At 37.1% G+C, this 22,421-nt stretch overlaps 1 protein-coding gene across 1 annotated transcript in view; it reads right to left on the bottom strand.

Moving 5' to 3' along the window:
* Window positions 1–22,421, bottom strand: part of PTPRQ (protein tyrosine phosphatase, receptor type, Q) — a 110,236-nt gene that overhangs the window by 13,062 nt on the left and 74,753 nt on the right. Inside the window, exons 31-37 of the mRNA XM_010561968.1 lie at window positions 22,144–22,302; window positions 20,675–20,897; window positions 20,154–20,227; window positions 14,560–14,659; window positions 13,629–13,757; window positions 5,539–5,565; window positions 4,787–4,868 (exon numbers count right to left, since the gene is read on the bottom strand). Of these exons, the coding sequence (XP_010560270.1) occupies window positions 4,787–4,868; window positions 5,539–5,565; window positions 13,629–13,757; window positions 14,560–14,659; window positions 20,154–20,227; window positions 20,675–20,897; window positions 22,144–22,302 (794 nt within the window). The remainder of the gene's footprint in view (window positions 1–4,786; window positions 4,869–5,538; window positions 5,566–13,628; window positions 13,758–14,559; window positions 14,660–20,153; window positions 20,228–20,674; window positions 20,898–22,143; window positions 22,303–22,421) is intronic.

Raw genomic sequence — 22,421 nt, 5'->3', positions numbered from 1 at the left:
CTTGGTTACCATGCCCTACTGACTCAGCCTTACTCTTGAATAATGCCTTTTCCCGACTCCTGTAGCTTGGGAGAGTTTTTGCCACAGCATGAGAACTGATGAGAATTTAATTAAGTTGAGACAACTGGCAATTAGCTATTGTTCACGGGACTGTTTGTGAGAGGGGTGGGAAGAGTTATTTTGGGTTGTACTGCAGTTTCATAACTGGTCATTAGTGCTATTACTGAAGGGCAGAGATGGATAAATCATTCATATTGAGGAACTTATTTGATGGGGGTGTTTGTGTACATAAATAGGTATAATTTCTGAAGCTGAGTAAAAGAGTGGAGAGAAATTAATAACTTGTTAATGGAGAAAATGTATTAATGTGATGATCTTGTGATGATAAGAGAATAGAAAACTCAGAAACCCCAGAATTTAGCCAGAATTTCTAAGTTAGTAAATACATTAACTGTAATAGATTTTTCCCTTTTTTTGATAAATGTTATATGCAAGTCTATTTCAACATCTAGCTAAGATACAAATGAAGAGATCTACCTATTGCCACTTGTGCTGAGTAATCCCTTCAAATTTGTCTTTTAATATTAACAGTTACTCTACATGGGCTACTTCCAAAAGTGGGGCAGATAGCCCTACTATCAGATTCAGTGTTACTTATTTTCAAGTGCTCTTTTGCGCAGGTATTTGAGACAGTTTGTATTCAATAAATAAAATGTAATGGGCAACTATTAGCAAATTAATAAATGAATAAATGAAAGACGTAATGAAAAATTTTAAAAAGGAGTGTTTTTTTTATTCCAGTGTTTTTATTTCATTGCTAATTCCAATATTTTGTTAGCCTTATTTGATGGGTTCAGATATTAAGAATAATTTAGTATGAGCATTAGCAGAATGGGATAATTTAAAAACTGATGTAATAAACCAAGTCAATAATTCATCTAATCTGATATCCTATTTTGTACAATGGATAATGTCTGACATATAAAAGAGAGTGTAAACCCCTTGAACAGTATTATATGAAATATTATCCCACAAAAAATTTATTTCTTTCACCATCTGACAAAAATCCTATGGCCTGAAGCATGAGAACTACTTCATTTCTTGAATTTCTATAATTATATCCTTGATAATATAACTGCAATTGCTTCTGAACAGGAGGGGAAAGATGCTTTCACACTGAAAGTAAAGGAGTTTCAGACAAGGGACATGACTTCTCTTCCTAGCTCTGACACATGTTTCCTTGCAGAAAGAATTAGGGGAAGAATTGCAGAGAACAACTAGATGCTCACATCCCTTTGAAAATTAACAAGGGACTAGATCCCATCCGTGCCCTTCAAAATCTCTCTAAATATCTATGTTTCCTAGGAAGAAAATTCAATAATTATGCCCCTTCTAAAAATAAAGTTTCTGACTTAAAATCACCTTTTAAAGAATGGCTGACTTTACATTTATATCTGTATGTTAAAGAATTAAAAAAACATAATTAACAGACATGAGGTAAATACAAACCTAAATGACTGTAACATGCTGTAGAAAAATATCTTTAAAGGCACACATTATTTTAAAACCTTGTTTTTGAATCAACCTCTGCCATACTCAAGGCACATTTCTTTTACCTGTTCGGTTGTCTCTGCCTTTTGTCTCAAGAATACTTTAGAGAAGTAAAGCCCCAATCCTATAACAACCTAGAAAAAGATCCCTGCTCCAGACACTTAGAGTCAATTCTGTGCATTCCTGTCAGGAGTTGATAAGAACAGTAAAACACAGCTAAGGGTGGAGATGTTAAAACTCCTCTCGTTCAGAAAGCTGAAACTCTCCCACAAAATTTCTGTCATTGAATTTTGCATGAAGGAAGAACACAGATGAAACGCCTACGGCATTTTGCAGGTGTTATGGTCCATAGGATCGCACATCATGTGCATGTCGTGAACCTTAACTTGCCTCATTTGCCTCACTCCTCTGAGTTTTAGCTTGCCAGTTAACTAGTATAGAAGTAGCACTGTTGTACAGTACTTTGTAGCAGAGAGGAAATAGAGAAGCAGATTATGTTATTTTTGTAATGATGCTTCCTTATCTGAGCAAGTGCTCAAAAACCTCATACCAATTCCCTGCTTCAGTATGGATTTCAGTCTAAATTATTATTTTCAGAATTGGGGAAAGACTATTTGGATTCCCAGATTCAATAACAATTTGTCACAGAAACCATATTTCTTTGCAGACTCAAAAAACTTTGAAATAATTAATTTGCACTTTGTTTACTGTAATACTTTTATGGTACTGTGGTGACATTCAGAGGTATATCACTTTTTTATTCATGAACAGAACTTACCGTAAAACACTTATAGAAGTATTTCTGTTTCAGTAATTTGCCAGTTACTAGAAAAACTTGATATCCCAAAGGAATTGGGAGATACTTGAATCATCTGGAAAGCTGGAAGTTTGAATACCAGCTAGGTGGTGCCCAACATCAGTTACTGTGGCTCCCTATGGTTTCTTTAAACTTGTCTTTTCTGACAACACATGGATCTAGATCCATTCTGAGGTCCAGATTCTCTTCTCATCATGTTTACACACAGGTCACGTTCACATGTGGACCGAGATTGAACCCTGGAGATCTCCAGGCACAGCAGCTTGGTCATTCCAGCAAATCAGATGAGACCAGGAATGTCCCTGGATTCCAAGACTAAGTGAAATGGAAAGAGCCACATTTATGCTAGAAAACTCCAAAACAGGTTTGTTGTCTACAAACTGGCTATTGTAAATGATCCCTAGACTATTTTACCTACCAAAACATATCTTGGAATTGTCCAGGAAGACTGCTAGCTGAAACAGTCCAAATTCAAGGCAGGGAATATACTAACAGTTTATTAGTGTAAATTATCATATTCTCATGTCCAGTTCCTGGTATACTTGAATCTACTGGTACAGAGACAGCCAGAGAGCCCAAGCAAGCTCAGCACCATGCTTTTAGTTATGTGCTTCAGATATAGTGGTCCATGGGTTTATATCCTGAGCTCACCTCTCCTACACACATTGTAGGAACCTTGAGTCATTTATGTGAAACTAAAATAATGAATGTAGATGAAAACAATGCAGGTCATGAGGTCTGCTTGTTTGTTGTGTGCATTGTCTGTTTCTGTGCATTGTCATTTCTGACGTCATTTCAAGCGCATTGTCAATCCCATTATTCATCTGATAAACCAGATGCTACAGGTACACTCTCAGTCAGGGACTGGACCTACCCTGCAATTCTGCCTGCCCTTGGACAAGACATCTGGGAAGATACCACTACATTCTGAAACATGGAAGCTGAAGCTCAGAGAGAAAAAATATGGAAGCCCAAATGACATATAAAACTGTTTATTATAAGTTGACTATATAGTTTACTTGAATGAGGCCTCAGCTACTTGTACTTCTCTAAATTTGAAATGGATTGCCAAGATTTTGATTTGATAAAACACTGTTGCTTAAGTTTTAAGGCATTACAGTGCTGTAAGGCTTACCCAATGTGGGTCACACCTAAAGAAAGTAATACTAGAAACTTTCCAGTGATGAACGTTAATATGTGAAAATGTTATTGCTAGTAAAACTTTTCATCTGTTCAGTCATGCGTAATATAACTATAATCACTCTTGTTCAAGTGAAATAACACTTCTGCTCTTGGAAAAAAAGTTCTCCTTACTTTATTGCTCAGAGAATTTTATGGTGCTTTTTATTATTAAATCCAGACGAATTTTACCTAAGGAGCATAACAAAAAAGCTGTAGGAAATACCATTAATCTTTTCACACTTTTGATGGTTTTCCCTCAGAGACTGAAATATTATAATCTAGCAGAAGAAAAGCCAATTGTTGAGTCTTCATTTTTGTTAATCCAACTGGTAAGCAATTCATGGTAAATCTATAAATCCAAAATAATAAAGTCACTGGAGACTGACAAATTGTTTTTGTGAGGGCAAATGACTGTATGTGTTAAAAATGATGGTGATAAAAATTCTGAAATAATGAGAAGATATTGTTGGGGAAAAAAAATATGATAGCCGTAAAAATGTTACTTAATGAAAATACTAAAAACTTTGAGATTTAAATTTGAAAGTATATATGCATTATATGTAATGTATATTTTGAAAGCTGGTCTCTTTTCAGAAAGGGAGACAGGCTTGCTGTATTCATCTACTTGTATAAGGAGATGGAGGCTATTCACATGGAGGCTGTTCTCAAGAGCATGACAAGTATGACCTATTATTTGTAGAAGAACAAAAAGCAAAGTACCATGCACAAGCTTTTTACTTCCTGCACTGAAACCTATGAAAGAAAAACATTTCTGAGTTCCATGGCAGTATGACTGGGGCCTGAACATTTCACAGAATAAATGTCAGCTGGTTTTTTGGGGTCATCATCACTCAGGAAAATGAACTTATTTAATGCAGTTAAATATACCTGTATATATGTTAGAAAACTCTTTCTAAATAAACTGTTCTCAGGTAAACTACATATGCATCTCTACATATGTAAAAACATAAATATTATGGTGCTCTTGCAAAGACTGGAGCCTAGAGAAGATCATCTTTTGCTGACACTTAGGTGAATAATTCTGATCAGGTTGCAGTGTAGACTGCAGAATCCAAATCAGTGTAATATTACTTTCTAAACAATCAACCTGGTAATTGGGTATTGATTATCAAGGCCAGAGTCCTTCACGGCCTTGCCTGCTTAAAATGGACATGAAATGTGACACATGAAACGACTGAAGGTCTTGCGATGTTGTGACAACTGCTAGCAACATACCGAAAATTCTTCCTGAAACTTTAGGTTGTTGTTTGTGCAAAGCTCTTCAACATGTTGTAGGAAGGATTTCTTGCTTATTGGCCTGAAAGTAATGACAGAAGAATTAGAAACCTATAGGGAATTTCTTTGTCATCCTTGTTATTCTTATTTAACTGCAGTTTATTAATAAACAAAGTTTTTCAGTTCAATAGAAACTGATACTTATAGGCAGAAAATTATAAATTGCTTACAGCATGCTTATTTGGTTTGTTTTCAGTCACTTAAAATAGAAGCATTTTCTCCCTTTGTTGTTCTCTCTCACCAAATTTTTAATGTTGCTAATGTTAACAGTACTGTAGGGTAGGATTGTTTTTATAGGTAACAGCATTCCAAGGCGAGGTTTTGACATTAATGGAAATTTGTAAAGTTATCATTGCATTCTGAAGTACATAATACTTCTTTGTCGCACAGAAAACACTTTATACATTGCAAGGTTTTAGACATATAAAATATTGCAGTGACCTCATTCTCATAATGACATGGTTTCTAAACCCCGAGGAGTTTAAATATCCCTGTATTACTTCCCAAGCTAAAACACAGACATGCAGGCTTCACCCCAGAGAGAGAGAAAGCATTTCTCCAGTTACCATGCAATTAGTCATGCTTTTATGATTTATACGCAGCTTGGAGTTTTTTTCTAATAAACATAGAGGAGGGAACCACACATTGAGACTCACCGATGACCACAATATAAAAAACTTTAATCAACTTACTTGATGGATTTTCTATAACTAAGTAACCTGCAACAGAGATTTTTGTTAAATGTAACAAGCTGAGAGTTAACCAATATTGTGCATATTAATGGATTTTAGATTAAATACTTGAGTAACTAAAGAACCAGATTTATTTCTCTCATGGATTCAAGTACTATTATATGTCAGATATCTTGGGTGACTGTCTTGCTTAGTTTTTATCTCAGGTATTGGCAGATATGGATATGGTAGTTACACTTTCTATCATTCTCTTCAGATCATTTTACAGTGCTCTGGGCTCATATGGCCCTGGGAAATCCATACTTCCAGCACACAACTTCATATACGTTGACAGGCTTCATTTTGTACTATGTACTCAATATCATTCTTTTAAGGGCCATTTCAGAGCATAAGGATAGGATTCACCTCACTGAATACAGACAGCTACTTCTGAGCTAGTCAGTCTAGATTCCTTTTATAATCAATGAAGAGAAATAGGTGTGATTTAATCTCATTTTAAGCAGATATCTAAAGTAAGTGACAGATGAACCACGCTATTGGTATACCTCTACAGGAACCAAACAGCTATGTCTGTTTTTCTGAAGATTTTAAAAATGAGTGCGTGTTTTCATGCTCATTTTCACATGTTCACTGCTCTTTCTGGTACACGGTGATTTTAAAAACTGTGCTACATATTAAATCTTTAACTTGATCCCACAGCAGGTTTCATGAAGATGTTACATGAGCATCTATACTCAGGGGACTTTCAGATGGCCTTGAAACTTGGTCTTCATCATCGCCTCTGAACCCATTTTAAGAATGTCTCAGCATTATGGATTTAGAAGCCAAAATTTGGGCACTCAGACTTACAAAGCTTGTCTAGAAGAGCAAGCGAAAAATTTTGAAGTAGTGCATTTTAAAAGATAAGTTGCCCTTTCAAAAAAAGTTCTAAGTATACCTTTTATGTGTCTGCCTCTCCCAAAATCATACATTCTTATCTACAAATATTACAAAAACTATTCTATAATACAAATACAAATATCTACTGCTGCCATAATTTTAGTAGAAAAGACAACAATTTGCTTTAAAAATACTTTGGTTTATGAAATTATTCTTAAATATTTAAATTTTAAATTAGATTAAAAAATGAGATTAATACAATTGTTGAATCATTTATTATTAAGCATCAGAGAAGTTAATTTCAAAGCTACTAAAGATGCCTTTGTGGTACATACTTTGTTATGACAGTTCTCTTCAAACAAAGCAAACTGGCTCTGAAAGCCTTGGGTCAATCTCAGAGGAGTAAAAAGAAGTGCAAGAATTCACAGAAAAAGGCTCAAACTCAGAGTGCTCACTAGGACAACTGAAGCAGGGCTTTAGAATGAAAAAGAAGACAATAAGACAACAAAACATGCAACTCTATTTATTCAGAATGTTTAGACATCTAGCTAGTGCTTATTGTATCACTTAACGTTGTTTGCATTACGTGGCAGATGAAACTACCTTCTAGTAATATTGGCACCATTATAGAGCTAAAGTTTCCTGAAGAAAAAGCATTCTTAATAGCTGTGCCAATGTATTGCATGCTAATATATTTGTCTTTGAGCAGAAAGTAAACATTTTTTAGGCCCTTTTTCAGGACAAAATTATAAGCGGTCTCTGCAAAGAAATTACTCATTTTTTCTTTGAATTCACCTATCTTCACCATAGAACAACAGGAAAAAAGCCATCTCCCAGTTGACATCCCAGTTATTTTTTTGAATACTGTTGGCTTTCCTCCTCTCGAATTGATAGCATTTAGGGGCTTACTGCACCTAATTTGCAGTAAGCTAATGCAGTTTTGTCATCAGGGAATAAAAATTACATCTATGCTGTACATAAGCAACCCGGGTATGTCATTTAGTACTTCAGTGCTGAAGGTACACGGATCCAACAGCAAAGAACATAGGAGACAAGCAGCACTGTTAACACTACTTTACTCAACAATGTTTCCTTCTTTTACTTTCACTCAAAGCAGGGAAGGAAAGCACTGAAATAGCTCAGGAAATGAACTAAACAGTGTTACATATGTTGCTTTCTAGTTCATTATTAATATTAATAACAGGTGATTTTTTTAAGGCATAATCATATATTATCTGTCACAAGCAGTAAACATTTTTAAAGTAAGACATCTACAGATTGACACTTTAAGCTATCTGCAGGCATTTAAGTGAAGAACTTGATTTTTAGAACTACTGAACTCTCACACTTGTGTTGGTAGCAAGTGCATATTGGAGTGGCTTGGCAGCTCAGAAAATAAGACGATTTAATTGAAATGCTTATATGAGAATTAATGTCTAACTTGAAGACTGTGGCAAATATGTTGGGTTTGTTGTGTAAGAATCTTCAGAAGGGATGAATTTTGTATGCTCGCTAAAGACTTACAGCTATGCTTAGTTCCAGCATTCTCAGGCTTCAAAAATTAGTATTTTTTCCAAGCCTCTTGACTTGGAATATGTAATAATAATCTTAGAGTATTTCATCAATGAACAAATACTTGTCTACCTGTTCTCCACATTTCCCAGTCTTTTGTATTAAACATAAGAACATAGATATCACTAGATCTTCATGAGCACAATTTAGAATCAAACCATGAAGTTGCAAATTTCCCTATTTCAGCTGGACAATTCCAGATTCCCACTTGTCTGACTTTGAAACTAGGAAAGAAAAACATTCTGTAAGATGAAGAATGCTTTATTGCCTTAAATCTGATTTTCTTTTAAAACAGTGTATTGTTTCATGTGTGGGATTTTTTTGAAGTCTATCAAAAATCTGAATCCCACTCAGATTACTTATGATAGAGCTAGAAAGAAGCCATTTATTTGTGTTGGCAGTGGTAACTGAAGACCATATTGTCACACAGACTCGGCTTTCTCTCTAGGTCAATCATCTGAAATCCACAGGGAATTAAAACTTCGTCCAAATAGAAAAAAACAGAAATGAGTATGTAGGCAAAAGGCTTAACTGATAAGCACCATTGACACTTCCTAGGACCAACGGAGGAACTAATTTTTAGCAAGTTAATTGAAAGCAATATGGAGCTTAACCCTTCCTAAATATTAAAGGCCTAAGGAAAGAGAACACATGGCCATTTCTTCCATTGTACCAGGACACATACATTCATAAACCCTGTACTCCTGGGATACAAAGCTCAGGAAGCCTATTTTTGATAGTTGATTACTAAAGAGAAACTTGTTGAAGAAAAAGGCAAGGCAGGAACCACGCCTATCCCCACCCAAAGAAAAAAGAAACAGGCTGGTCTAGAGAAAGTAATGGGTGTGCACAACTGTTACCTCAAATATAGACATCTACTGAATGCACAATATATAGCAAAGGTGAGATCAGACAATAATTTTATGTACAATACTTTTCCATAAAGAGTTCCAATTACCTGGTATTTGCAAGGGTTACGGTGTCTGTAATTCAGAACTATTTCTTCTGAATCTCTGCCCCATTTGCTTGACAAGCTGTCTCACACAGCATGAAACAAAAGCCTCAAAGCACCCACCACAAGGTGCAACTTCTCAAGGAAAGTTTTTAAGAAACAAGGACCTACGTGGCTCTATCCTTGCTGCAGAAACCACTGCAAAAGCAGGGTGCCAGAGAAGTTGTCTCCTGTCAGAAGTAGGTTGCCCAGAGAGGTTGTGGCTGCCCCATCCCTGGAAGTGTTCCAGGCCAGGTTGGATGGGGCTTTGAGCAACCTGGTCTAGTGGAAGGTGTCCCTGCCCATGGCAGGGGGGTTGGAACTGGGTGATCTTTAAGGTCCCTTCCAACCCAAACCATTCTATGATTCTATGATTCCTAGCTGAGCACCTGAAACAGGGAAGGTTACTTGTCTCTCACCAAACCTGGTGCACCCTGAAAATTTAGTGACAGAATCTATTCACAGCAGATGAACATCTGCTTTGAAAAGTGACTTGCCAAACCCTATGGACATGTTACAAAAAGGAAGTGATGAGAGGACCCAGTATATGTATATTCAGTGTGCTTAATGAACCAATGAATAATCCAGTTTAGACTGATGGGCTATATATGTTTTAAACAAGGGTTGGGTTTTTTTGTGTTATTGCCTGTCTCATACCATCTCCACCATCACGGAGATCAACGTATGTCCCAAAAGTTTCAAAGTTAGCATTTTGGCTTCATAAAGTGGATCTCATTTTCCACTGAATTCAATAGGACTTAATTTCCTGCATGCCCTCTGAAACTACATCCCATTAACTAATTGTCTAACAAAGATTTACTGAGAGATGGTATATGTACTAGCTGGTATTAGTAATTTTCAGAAACTTGAGGTTTTCAAGTAAATTTTTTTCTGATGACCATTATGTTAAAAAATTATTACTGGAAACTGGGATTTGCCATGAATTTCCTGATTTGAAAAAAATGTTGACCCTCCCAAAAGTTTCAAAATTGGCAAAATGGGATACTTGGCACTTTTAGATTTGATGTTTTTTCTACTTAAACATCCCTTTGTAATGCAAAATAATTAATATTAAAAAGTTATACAAATGTGTGAAATAAAATGTTTTAACTTATACTGAACATTTGCTGAGTTTTGGTTCATTAAACTTTTCAAGCTTTTCAATTTTTGGTCTGCTAAGAATGATAAAAAATATTTCCAGTCATATTCTTGCAGAACGGAAAAACCTTTTTCTATTTCTTTTTATTTCCATGTGATACCAGCTGCAAAAAATTTCTGAGAATATGAGCCAAGATCATAGGCCACGATCCACTAAGTATGAGAGAATGTTTGAAGAGACAATGTATGAGAGACAGTCAAGAAGGATCTCATGGAGTAGGCTAGAGTATCTTGATTCTGTGGCTGAACCGTGTCAGCTGCAGGTCCATGCTTTTACTGATTTATAGTAGCTAACATGATAAATAATATACTGGCTGAGAAATGACAAAACACCTGGTTTCAAAAGCATCTCCTTCAAATGAGCACTGAATGGGATGATTAGTAGGTACAGAAAAAAATCTATACTGCTCTTTTATCACCTAAGATTTTTACACAAACTCCCCATCACTCTTTCAGGGTAGAAAGTGTACTTAGTTGGACCAGATTTCAGCCGATTTACCAGTATCCAAGAAATACAAACAAACCAGCCTGGAAAAGGAGTCTGTCCATCTATGTTTTCCTCATAAAATTACAAGATGCCATGAACTGAAACCAGCATTCTGCAACACAGCAAGCTCTGCAGACACAGCTGAGACAGCTGACTAAGTGCAGCCAATGCATGGCAGTAGGTTACGCAGATGCAGTGACGCACAGTCCCATTCCAAATGCGTGGTAAGTTTGTGAAGGTTACACTGTAGTCATCAACACATAATGCAGTAATTTAACATGCTAACATGTCGCTGCTTTAACCACAAATCATGAGAATGATAAGGACAACACAAGAACTGGGACTGTGGTTGACTTCTACATAGCTATTCCCCAAAGGCAACAGGTACTAAAGTTCTTCCGTGGTGTAACTGTGGAAGTCTGAAAACAGGCAGCAAAAATATTTTAGACATTAGGTTCTGCAGTAAGCTGCCTTGGTGCATGCTGCCATGCTTCTGCCAGCTTCTTGATATAACTCATCATTACCAGGAAGGATGTATCTATATGAAAGACAGCATTAGAGACACCTAAAACGTCTCTTTTGGTTATTGACATTACCAGAACAGAACCTTACACATATTGAAACATTCTTTAAAGCTTAAAAAAAAGCTGTAATAAACTGAAAAATTTTGAGCAGATAAAGGATATCCTGCCCCTCATTACAATATGTATGTTATCTAGTAGGGTCCCACAGTACATTTACTGACTTCCAGTTGAAAAGATGGCATGAATACTGTCCTGTGGAAGTCTCAGTGTCTGCACTTCAAACTTCAACAATTTGTCGTAATGTCCAACAAAGGACCTGGGCAAGGAGCCTGCTGTTGCTTCAGTGTCACTACTATTAGAAAAATAATAATCCAAAATTTAACAGCTGCATCATGTACCTTACAAGAATGGCAGAAGAAGAGAGTCTTTGCTTTTAGCCATTGAAGGAATGGGGAAGGAGGAAAGAGAAAAATACAGATGGAAGGACGTGACAAATTGCAAACCAAAATGTGAGACTGACTCATTAAAATAAGGGTGATATAACTAAAACTGCTGAAGCACTGTTCAGTAAAGGCCTTGCTGTGCATAAATCACATAATGAAGAGCACATAAGTATGAAATATTATAGTTTTCAATTACCCTGTAGAGTTTGAGACTGTACAAATGTAAACTACACATGATTTAGACAGAAAAGTGGCAGAATAGTACTCTGCAAACTGATAAAGGATTTGACTGCATGGATATATTGCTGAGATTGTAGTGGCATAGTACAAAACAGCTGCAGTATAAGTGAGTAGAAAAAGTAGTTGAGAAAAAAAGAGAACTTCTCTTAAGTACATACATTCTCACTGCCGAAGAAAAGAAACAGCATGTTTCTTATGTCACATTTGCACTACATTTCCTTCAACAATAGGGTGTATATATCAGTGCTATATTGTTATAATATGTCATAATTTCCATGTAAAAACTTCCCTCATTTATTTCAATATAGTTGTGGAACTGTTAAACCTTAACATTAGGGACTAAAAATAAGCATGATTTCATAATGACAAATACCACTGTTTGTCACTAGTATAGCTGCAAAGATTGACATTTCATTTTGATTAACCGTATCATTCAATATAGTATGGTAGCACACAGGTTAAGAGAACAGAATGGAAAGCACACCGTGTTGCTTCAATAATACAAAAACTTACTGGATGACAAATATCTCCTTGCGTCTAAAGAAAAATGAAGAGTATCTGAAAGTAAAATCCATTAACACTTTAGTATATAAACAAAATCAGTACCATTCTTAATCAGCTAACACTTTGGAAACAAGGCCATTTTGAAGATCCATCAAGATCATTTATACCAGTCACAGTTATCACAGTGCATTGGCAATGGTTCCGTCTTCAGAGAATGTTTTCTGCTGTTATTAGCAGGTACTAAACGACGCTATCTGAATGACATGTGCCCCACACACAACATACCACATCCATTAGGTCAATAATTTCCAGATGATTCATAGTATGTTTTCTCATCTGTTACAAGCAGCCATTCCTGTGTGCACTATTTTAAACAGGTTTGTACATGCAATCAACTTGCTGTGTACCACACACATAGACATATACACACTCAAACAAAACAGGTCAACAGCTACAACCTTTCATCTTCCAGCTATTCCTAGTCCGCAACAGTAGGATGCCTGACTGCTAGGGGAAGACTATTTTAGGCTTCTCATCTTTAAGGAGACTGCCTACCACAGTGTTTCATCTGTGACACAGCAGGGTAAATACAGGCAGGTAAAGAATGTTCACCAAATACTTCTAACTCAGTTGGATGTCATATATTATTGAGAATCATCATTGTATTTATTCAGTGAATAATATTCATATTTCTGGCAGTCAGAAAGGGCAGTTTTCCTTCCGATAAATGTCTGTGGCAAGATTCTTTGTCAAACAGAATATATGAATAGCCCAGAATTGCTGCATACACCTTAAAGGAATAGATGTCAGGATAGCCAGTGTGCTGAGCTCCATGGAAACCCAGATGTTATGCAAATCCCTTTGTGAAAAGAATGCTTTCTAAATGCCAATTAAACAATGACAGATTTGTTCTTGAATTAGTTTACCAGGACTTCTGGGAGTCTGACTCTCTCAAAATGCTTATGTAGGTTTGCAGTCTACACAAAACACTAAGCCATCAAAAAACCTCAGAAATTCTGCATGTTTAAAAATATGTAGCCCTTTTTTTGCTAACACAATTAAACAGTGATTTGCACTTAGATCTTTATCTTGTTGTAAAAAGAGCTGAAGATTAAGTGATTTTCTAAAAGCTAGTGAGAAGTGTCTTGAGGATAGAGGTCGTCCTTTGAAAGAGGATCTCAGTGACCTGTGTAAATAAGAACACCACAAACACTTCCAAACAAGCAAAGGTCAGAAAGGGGTCATGGCTACAGCCCCTTTGGACTACTGTTTTGCCTAAGGAGTACGCTTACCGTGTAAATCTCTCATCCTTCAGCTCCAAGTCTGCCACTGTGATCAACTGATCCAGTTTGAACTTAGTATCAATAATTTCAGCATCTCGCGGGGAGTATGTGCCTCCCTCTTTTTGCTTTTGCCGAATTCTAAACAGAAAATAATAGTGAAAAGAAACATGCAAAAGATTTAAGGACAGATATGTCAATACTTTGATTAGACAGGCTGAAACTGAGAAATGGGTGCCGGGAATCCTTCCTTGGCCTTTATTCTGCTCTCCCTTCCAACAGTGTAATTTAGTAAAATCCAGCAGTTACGTTGTCTAAAATTCATACAGAAAGAATCTAGCCTATGTATTCTCTTAGTTTTCCTATATAAATTCTTTGGATGCCTGAATGATGCCGCTGAGGAAGAACAGAAGTTCTGGTGAATGAGCAAACTAGCGTCACGTATGCCTTACACAGTCTGCTTCTTTACATGGACATTTTGTGCACAATTTGAATTAGAAGTCGATTTCTCTTTCACATGTGAGACTTCAATGTATTTAACTGATAAATTTATTAATAAGACAGAAAAGAGTATTTAGAGTATTTACTTCATATCAAGCTGTCAATAGGGTTAGCCATCATGCGAACTTTAGCCAGGTGACACTCTGATCTGTATCATCAAGTCAACAGAGAAGTGGCTCTGAAAGGGTAAGATAGGCTACTGCTCTGATTTACCCTCTGGAGAAGTTGGTTTTTCTCCTTCATCTATGGAGGGTACCCTCACTAGACTAAAGCCTTTGTAAGTCCCTCGCTAAGTTCCTACATAAAAGAAAAAAAAAAAAAAAGAAAATGCAATACATTTTGAAATGACAGATTGGATCCATTTATAGGACTGTTTCAACTTTTCTTTAAAATATTTTTGAGTGCTTGCAAACGTGGTATGGCAAGGATACATAAATCTCACCTTGCAAAAGCATATACTGCAGCCACCAAAAGAACAACTGAGAGTACACACAAAGTAACAGCAAGGATAACTTCTACAGATCTTCCTGACAGTCCTTCACCTGCAAAAGAAAGGGGAAATCTAATATTTCATAGATTCATTACAATTTTTACATTTCTGACAGGGTGAAATCAGGGAGTGATGAGAGACAGACACTCTTCTCTCTGTACAACTGTATCCGTTTTGTGTCAGTCGAAGAGCTGCTCAGGAAAGAAAAATATATGAAAACCAGAAACAATTTATGTAAAGGTTCCTAAGCATTGCTGATCTATGGAATACATAATGCTAATAGTATATGTCTACAACTATATGTGCAGCCATCCCCTAGTGCTTTTCAGTTTTACCTGCTAAACAGGTTAAGGTAGGTCTACACTGCAGTTAACATCAGTCTGAACACCAGCCTGAGCTGAGCCCCTGCGTCAGTCTCTGTGCAGCCAAGAACAGACATGCTGCTCTAACAGCTAGGAGTAATCAAACCCCAGAAGTGGGGAAGGAAGAGGCACAACTCTAAAGCTAAGAGGCTGCAGCTGTCATTCACAGGAACAACAAAAAAAAGGTGCTTTTTTGGAGATGCTCTCCTCAGGGTGCTGAAGGAACCCACCTAGTGATCGGATCTGAACCTTCTGGATTAATCTACCTCACCGACCATTAACTCATTCTCTTTATTTATGTGGGAACTGGTGATATTGTTAAGAATAACCACCAGCAAGTCAGAAGTAATCATAAAGGCCTCTACGATAAAAAGGTAAAAGTGCTGGTATTCTAATCAGTCCTTCCAGATGAGAATGAAGGCTCACACACAGACTGATAAACAGTTCGGATTAGTAGTGTCTAGACCTCTTTTTGAACAATGTGGTGCTAAATTTCTGAGACTCATTTAATTTCCCACCCTTCCTGGTAATCCTGTTCCTATCTCAAAAACCTCAGCCTCTTTTTTTCCTTGGGCACACAGTGAAAATAAGAAAAGTAAGGGATTACTACTGCTGGTATTGTTCACCTATGCTGACATTCACCTCCACTTGCTGATCCAATGTAGAAAACCTGGGTCCTGTCCAGCCTCCAGGAAGGGCAGAAAAATGTACTGCTTCCTGCCATATGAAACTGAGATTTCCCACTCAAGGGACAACGTCCTCCCAAGGACACACTGGGAAACACTGAAATCCTGGCTTTGTTTCTCTCAAAAGACTCTGATCTTTGGATTAGAGAGTATATCGCAGATGATCTGGTCTGCATGTACACTGGAGAACATGATTAAAATTCAAAATGATCTTGATTTAGCTGAAGAAATCATCTTAAAACAGCAGGATGCAATTTTGCAAGATCAAGTGCATGCTTCTACACATAGGCAAGAATAATCAGCTACAATAATACAGCATAGTAAACAGTAGGTTAGGTAGAAATATATCAGAAGGAAGTGTGAGATTACTGTAGACCGAAACCAACATGAATAAGCAATATCACGCCTGTATAAAACTATAGACAACAGAATTAAGTATAGTTTACAAAACACCTGAAATAATTCTTCCACTGTATTAGTGAAGTCTCAGATGCAACGCTGGACACTCCAAGGTAAGAACAATTTAGGCCAGGGAAAGACAATAGAAAAGAAAAGAAAGTACATAAAAAAATGTTGCAAGGAGAAAAGGAATGAAAAAGTCCATGCCACTCACTGATCTCTGTGAAAAGGCACAAATGTTATTAATGTGGAAGAAGATCAGAAGAATCTCCAGAGGAACCTCTACAATAATTCTAACTATTTTGCACTAAGCAGTGAAGTCAATGTTAAACCTTAGGGTTAATATCAGTCCAAACGTTGCCGATGTTAAACAAAACAGTGCTGGCAGAATACCCATCAAGAATAAAAAAAAAATACATTTTCTCCTACTTTGCAAAAGGGAAGGACCACGCACATCTGTAGAGCTAATCATGGGCAAGGGAAAGGAGATAAAACAGAAGACATCATGTTGTATAACTCTGAGGTGCTGCAACTCAACACTTGATAACAAACCGCAATAACAGAATATCATAAAGTAGGTTTCCATGCAAAAGGCAGTGTCAGGAAACCCCATTTTGATTATTTCCTGTCTCATCAGCTTTGTATTTCACATGGAAAAAGTCTACACTTACACAAGACTACCAGCTGCCCCACGATGATCTGCTGAACTAGCTATCAGAGTTTATGAAAAGGTTATAAGCTGCCTTGATGTATTAGAAGTTTAAACAGTATTTGTCACCACATCTTAATTATCTGATGGAAAAATCCTGACCTTTCATTGTAGTATGGATGTTACTTTTGCACAGTCAGTCACGGGTTATGAGGAAGAAACTCTACTTCTCCAGCTCAAGAGGAGAGTTGTGGTACTCCAAGTATGGTTGAGTGGGAGCACCATATTAAAATGTATCCTCTACTATGATTAAAAAATCATTATTGCAGCTGTGTATTCCAATAATTTCTGCTTCAGTGTTCCTCCCTAGCAAAATTCCTATTGTTTAACAAGAACATCTGACATCTGTCACAGAGAACTCTCTCATAGGTTTTCCAAATTTTTTTCTGCTTCAAATATATTTAACATGCAGTGTTAAATTGCACAGATACGAGGTTAGCTTTCTGGTTTTCCAGTCTATAAGTAGACTTAGAAACCAAAATAATGTAGGGTTCTTTGAACTGTCATGAATACCTCTGCCAAAATTCAAATTAGTGTTTTATCTACTAAAATTAAAGTGTAATGTCAGGCAGCATAAATTTCTTCTGAAAAAAATGCTGTTGTTACAAGTGGAATAGAAGCTAGATCACGGAGATGCCTAACAGCTACTGATCTTTCTGGTGTGCATTTTGGGTTATACTTCTAGACCAAGTCTGAAGTTCATATAACCAAAGCATGTTCTATAGGAAAACACTTGGGCAAGGTTCTTCAGGTTATGTGTCTCAAGAGAAAATGTGTCTGAAAAAATCTAACTTCCTTTATTCACTTAAGAATATCAATTTGATGTTGATTTCACAACACTTGTAAGAAAGCATAGAAGGAACTTTTAATTATCTGTCCCACTTGAGTTTTGTATCTTGTTGGATAGGCTCTGAAATTCAGAAGTTAAGGCCAGAGAAGAATTTGCTGTAGTGCCCATTTTAAAAGCAGTGCTTGACGTTAATTAAACTTTAGTACAGAAGGCACTGGATGGGCATGAGGAGCCATGGATATCTGAGGAATTTATCAGGTCTAATTTTTTTCCTATTATATTTTAGTCATCATACAAACAGATCTTTCTTCTTTATGATCTACACCAAAGGAGAATGTGTCACAAGTTTTCAGTAACAACATAGAAGAGAATGAATTACACTATCTGTCTGCCAATAAAACATGGTTTCTTTAACCATTGCAGACTTTTCTATTAGAAAGGAGAAAGATGCCCAGAGGACTGGATACAGTTGGACTCATTTCCAGTAGGCTTGTTTTCCCTGATTGGACACAATGTCTTTCCCTTACTGGGCAAACTATTTGCTTCATTGGCTTAGAACTTTTAAACCCAGAACATATAAAGACAAGTTTTCTGTTGCACTTTCCAAAACATTCAGGGCTAGAGAAATAGTGCCAGATCCATTCAAAATATTCAGGTAGTGAATTAGCATTTCAGGGTCTTCAGTATCAGATCATGTAACAAATTTCTAACATGGATTAGATGAATAAGGGAGCTCGTATCACAGAAGATGAATGCCAAATGAAAAATATGTGCCCACTAAAATTCTTCTGGGTACTCATCCAGTTGTCTTGGGATCCCTTTTCAGAAAGTCAGGGCTAATGCTTAGCTAAGTAAGTTTTGGCTTACCAATATATTAAAAGAACTTACAGATCTTATTGCGATCTGCTATGAGAGTCTTCATTCCCAATTTTGGGGGTAGATCAATACTGCCATGGAGGAATTTATGCTGGATTTGAGACCCCATAACAGCTGGCCTGGTAGCCAGCAATGTCAGAACCAGATGGATTCTATTAGACAATATTAATTTATTAACTAATATGTAGCTTTGTCTGTATCTAAAGGATGAAGGGCTGAAGGGTCATGTCCTCAGATGAGCTGCCACTAGAAGGAATAATCTGCAGCCAAGAGGTTTCCTACACTAGGCTCACTGGAATAGAATCATAGAATCATTTAGGTTGGAAAAGACCTTTAAGATCATTGAGTCCAACTGTTAATCTAGCACTGCCAAGTCCACCACTAAACCACTTCCCTAAGTGCCACATCTACATGTCTTTTAAATACCTCCAGGGATGGTGACTCAACCACTTACCTGGGCAGCCTGGTCCAATGCCTGACAAAACTTTTGGTGAAGAAATTTTTCCTAATATTCAATCTAAACCTCCCCTGGTGCAACTTGAGGCCATTTCCTCTTGTCCTATTGCTTGTTACTTGGGAGAAGAGACCAACCCCCATCTGGCTCCAACCTCCTTTCAGGTAGTTGCAGAGAGCGATAAGGTCTCCCCTCAGCCTCCTTTTCTCCAGGTTAAACGATCCCAGGTCCCTCAGCCGCTCCTGATAAGACTTGCACTCTAGACCCTTCACCAGCTTCGTTGCCCTTCTCTGGACACACTTCAGCGTCTTTCTTGTAGTGAGGGGCCCAAAACTGAACACAGTACTCAAGGTGCAGCCTCACCAGTGCCGAGTACAGGGAATGATCACCTCCCTGCTCCTGCTGGCCACACTAGTTCTGATACAAGCCAGGATGCTATTTGCCTTCTTGGCCAGCTGGGCACACTGCTGGCTCATATTCAGCCGGCTGTTGACCAGCACCCCCAGGTCCTTTTCTGCCGGGTAACTTTCCAGCCACTCTTCCCCAAGCCTGTAGCGCTGCATGGGGTTGTTGTGACCCAAGCGCAGGACCTGGCACTTGGCCTTGTTGATACATACAGTTGGCCTCAGCCCATCGATCCAGCCTGTCCAGATCTCTCTGTAGAGCCTTCCTACCCTCAAGCAGATCAACCCTCCCACCCAACTTGGTGTCCTCTGCAAACTTTCTGAGGATGCACTCGATCCCCTCGTCCAGATCACTGACAAAGATATTAAACAGAACTGGCCTCAGTACTGAGCCCTGGGGAACACCACTTGTGACTGGCTGCCAAGTGGATTTAACTCCATTCACCACAACCCTTTGGGCCCAGACATCCAGCTGTTTTTTTCACCCAGCAAAGAATATGCAATACTAGCTCTACACCCAACACACAGGGAAACTGCACAAACAGTATAGCTCTGGCAGTTCACCAAGCAAGATGAGTTATCCTGGCAAAATGGTCTTTTTATTGGTATAACTGAATCTCTGCTAATGAACTTTGTCAATACTGCTTCTTCATTTAATGGTTCAGGCTAAGATAAGACCTCTTGAGAACCTCAAAAGGACACATTTTGGGAATGGATATGTTTCCCCAGCCATTCTGGTTAAGCTAGGTCCAACAAAAAGAGAGATTATTTACTTCAGGGAAACCACTGTACTAAAAAGAAACATGGAATTGTCTAGATATTCTTTGGAAATAGAGAAATATTTTAGTAAATGACAATCTCCTTACCTAATGTTTTGACAGGGTCAGAATAGTCAGAATCTGTAAACTGTCCTTTAACATTAGTTGCTCTGAACTTAAATCTGTGAAATAAAACCAAGAAAACTAATGAAATACAAGTTTCTGTGCATTTTCTTAAATATTATTTCACTTAGAAACTAAAACCTCTTTTTCAGTTTTAGTATAATATAAGCTGGAATCATTATTCACCTGCTAAAGTGACGTTATGACAGACATCAAGGACTCAGTGTCAATATCTTAAATGTATAATCAAACTACATGAATTACTTATCTTGAATTTGGGCTTCTTTAATTTAAGAACTCAGTAAGCATCTTTTGTTACCTGAAACATTTTAAAAAAAATTGACTGCCATATTTATGCTCAGCCAAAAAATTTAAAATTAGACACACATGAGGATCATTTCAGTCTCCACCTTTTCATAATTGAACTACACATTTTGTGTGTTTGTATAAATGTATATTTCACTTAAATCTTTCTCTTGGACAAACATAGAGACAAATGTACTTACAGGTACTGTTTTCTTGGTTTCAGTGGTCCATTACATATTTTGTCATGACTGCCTGGTATCATACATGTAGTATCAGCACCTATGACATATATCTCTTCTTTGCCACTCAGATCTTCTTTTCCTTCTATACATGGTGGGTTCGGAAAGCCTTCATTTGTAAAATATGGCCTCGGTCTGTTGAAGTAGGCATCATACCACTTAGTAACATTCCCATCATGCTGAGCTATTGTCAAGAAAAGAAACAGACATAATTTACATTCTAACCAGACTGTAATTAAAGAAGTTAAATAGGAAATTAATTTTTTTAAGAGCTTAGCATGCTATCAGTGGCATTTACACAACTAAGTCTATAACTGTGTTTGCACTTGAACCCAAATTTCCCTATTATCCACACTATGTGTATTTTGTTAACACAGAATAAGTCAACTGAATCACAACTAGAAAATTTCAGGGGCAGTCTTGCACATGAGCTCTGCCTGTAGAGGGTATCACTTGTGCAAGCCACTTGACTTTGAAACTGAGCATGGCTAGCAAAGACAGTAAAAAGTGTTTACTTGAAAGACAGTAAAGACTGTTTAATAAATGAAATTACTAGATTTCAATAAGTGGACAGTACCCAGCAACTCAGGAGAAAAATCATCAAAATGTTGCTTAACATGGTATTTGTATATCTATCAGTTCAAGAGAATCTTCACAGAAAAAGCTATGAAGTAATTGTAGGATTAGTGCTAAAATGCAAAATTCAGAAAAAGGTGAGAGACTTAATGTGAACTCACTTAGTGTGAATGCTTTACTTCTATACTTTGAAAGCAAGCAAAACAAGGGAATTAAATACCTGGAATTTGTCCTGCTTAGGTAAAGTAAGCCTGACCATATGATGTCCTATCATGAAACTCCCACTCACATTGGTAGGCAATTACTCAGAAGAGCATCATGGCACTGTTCATATGAGTAAATATTCATCAGTCCATACAAGGGAATACACATTCTAACCCACAGTCTACAGAAGGGATTTATATAAATCCCTCTGCCCCCGTTATGAAATGGAAATATCAACTGCACATGACTGCATTCTTTTACAGGCAACACTAATAGCAACAGAAGAATAACCTTGAAAAAAAAGTTTCAGTTTTATTTACCTTTCGCAAATGCCAAATGTATTTTTTTTCCAAGGAAATAGGAAATAAAGAAATATAAAGACAACAATAGGGCCAGAATAATATTGGTGACTTCAAACAGCATGCATGACTTCGTCCACATGTGTTCCCAAAATCCAGTACCCAGCCCACAGGTATTGTGAAAGGTACTTTGCTCTCAGTACTGTTGCCACAGCTAAAGTGACTTTGTTAGCTGTTTTCTAACATGAAACTACTGAGACCCAAGAAAAGAAATAGAAAAGACAAACAGCCTGAAAATAAAGAAATAAAAAAACCTGAAAACGATTTTCAAGAGAACTTATAAAATTCTACCTCCGGCTTCCACAACAAGAACTTGTATCTTCTTGATAGGGCCATGATCATCACTGTAGTAACATATTGGCATTCTGATCGTAATTGTTGTAGCTGTGACGAGTAATGCCCCATTGGTATCATAAACTGGTGCTGGTTTCTTTTTAGGCCGTGGTGGTTCTGTTTTTAAACAAAGATATACAACAGAATTTTGTTTTAAAATGCTTTCACTACAAGTACTTTGTTCAGGCACATAGCTGTGTTATGCAAGACAAAACTTCAGTATATTTTTAGGGACA

Source organism: Haliaeetus leucocephalus, unplaced genomic scaffold, assembly GCF_000737465.1.
Source record: "Haliaeetus leucocephalus isolate CR32 unplaced genomic scaffold, Haliaeetus_leucocephalus-4.0 Scaffold151, whole genome shotgun sequence".
NCBI lineage: Eukaryota > Metazoa > Chordata > Aves > Accipitriformes > Accipitridae > Haliaeetus > Haliaeetus leucocephalus.
Note: the sequence above shows the minus strand (reverse complement) of the source record. Positions and strands in the feature narration are given on the sequence as shown.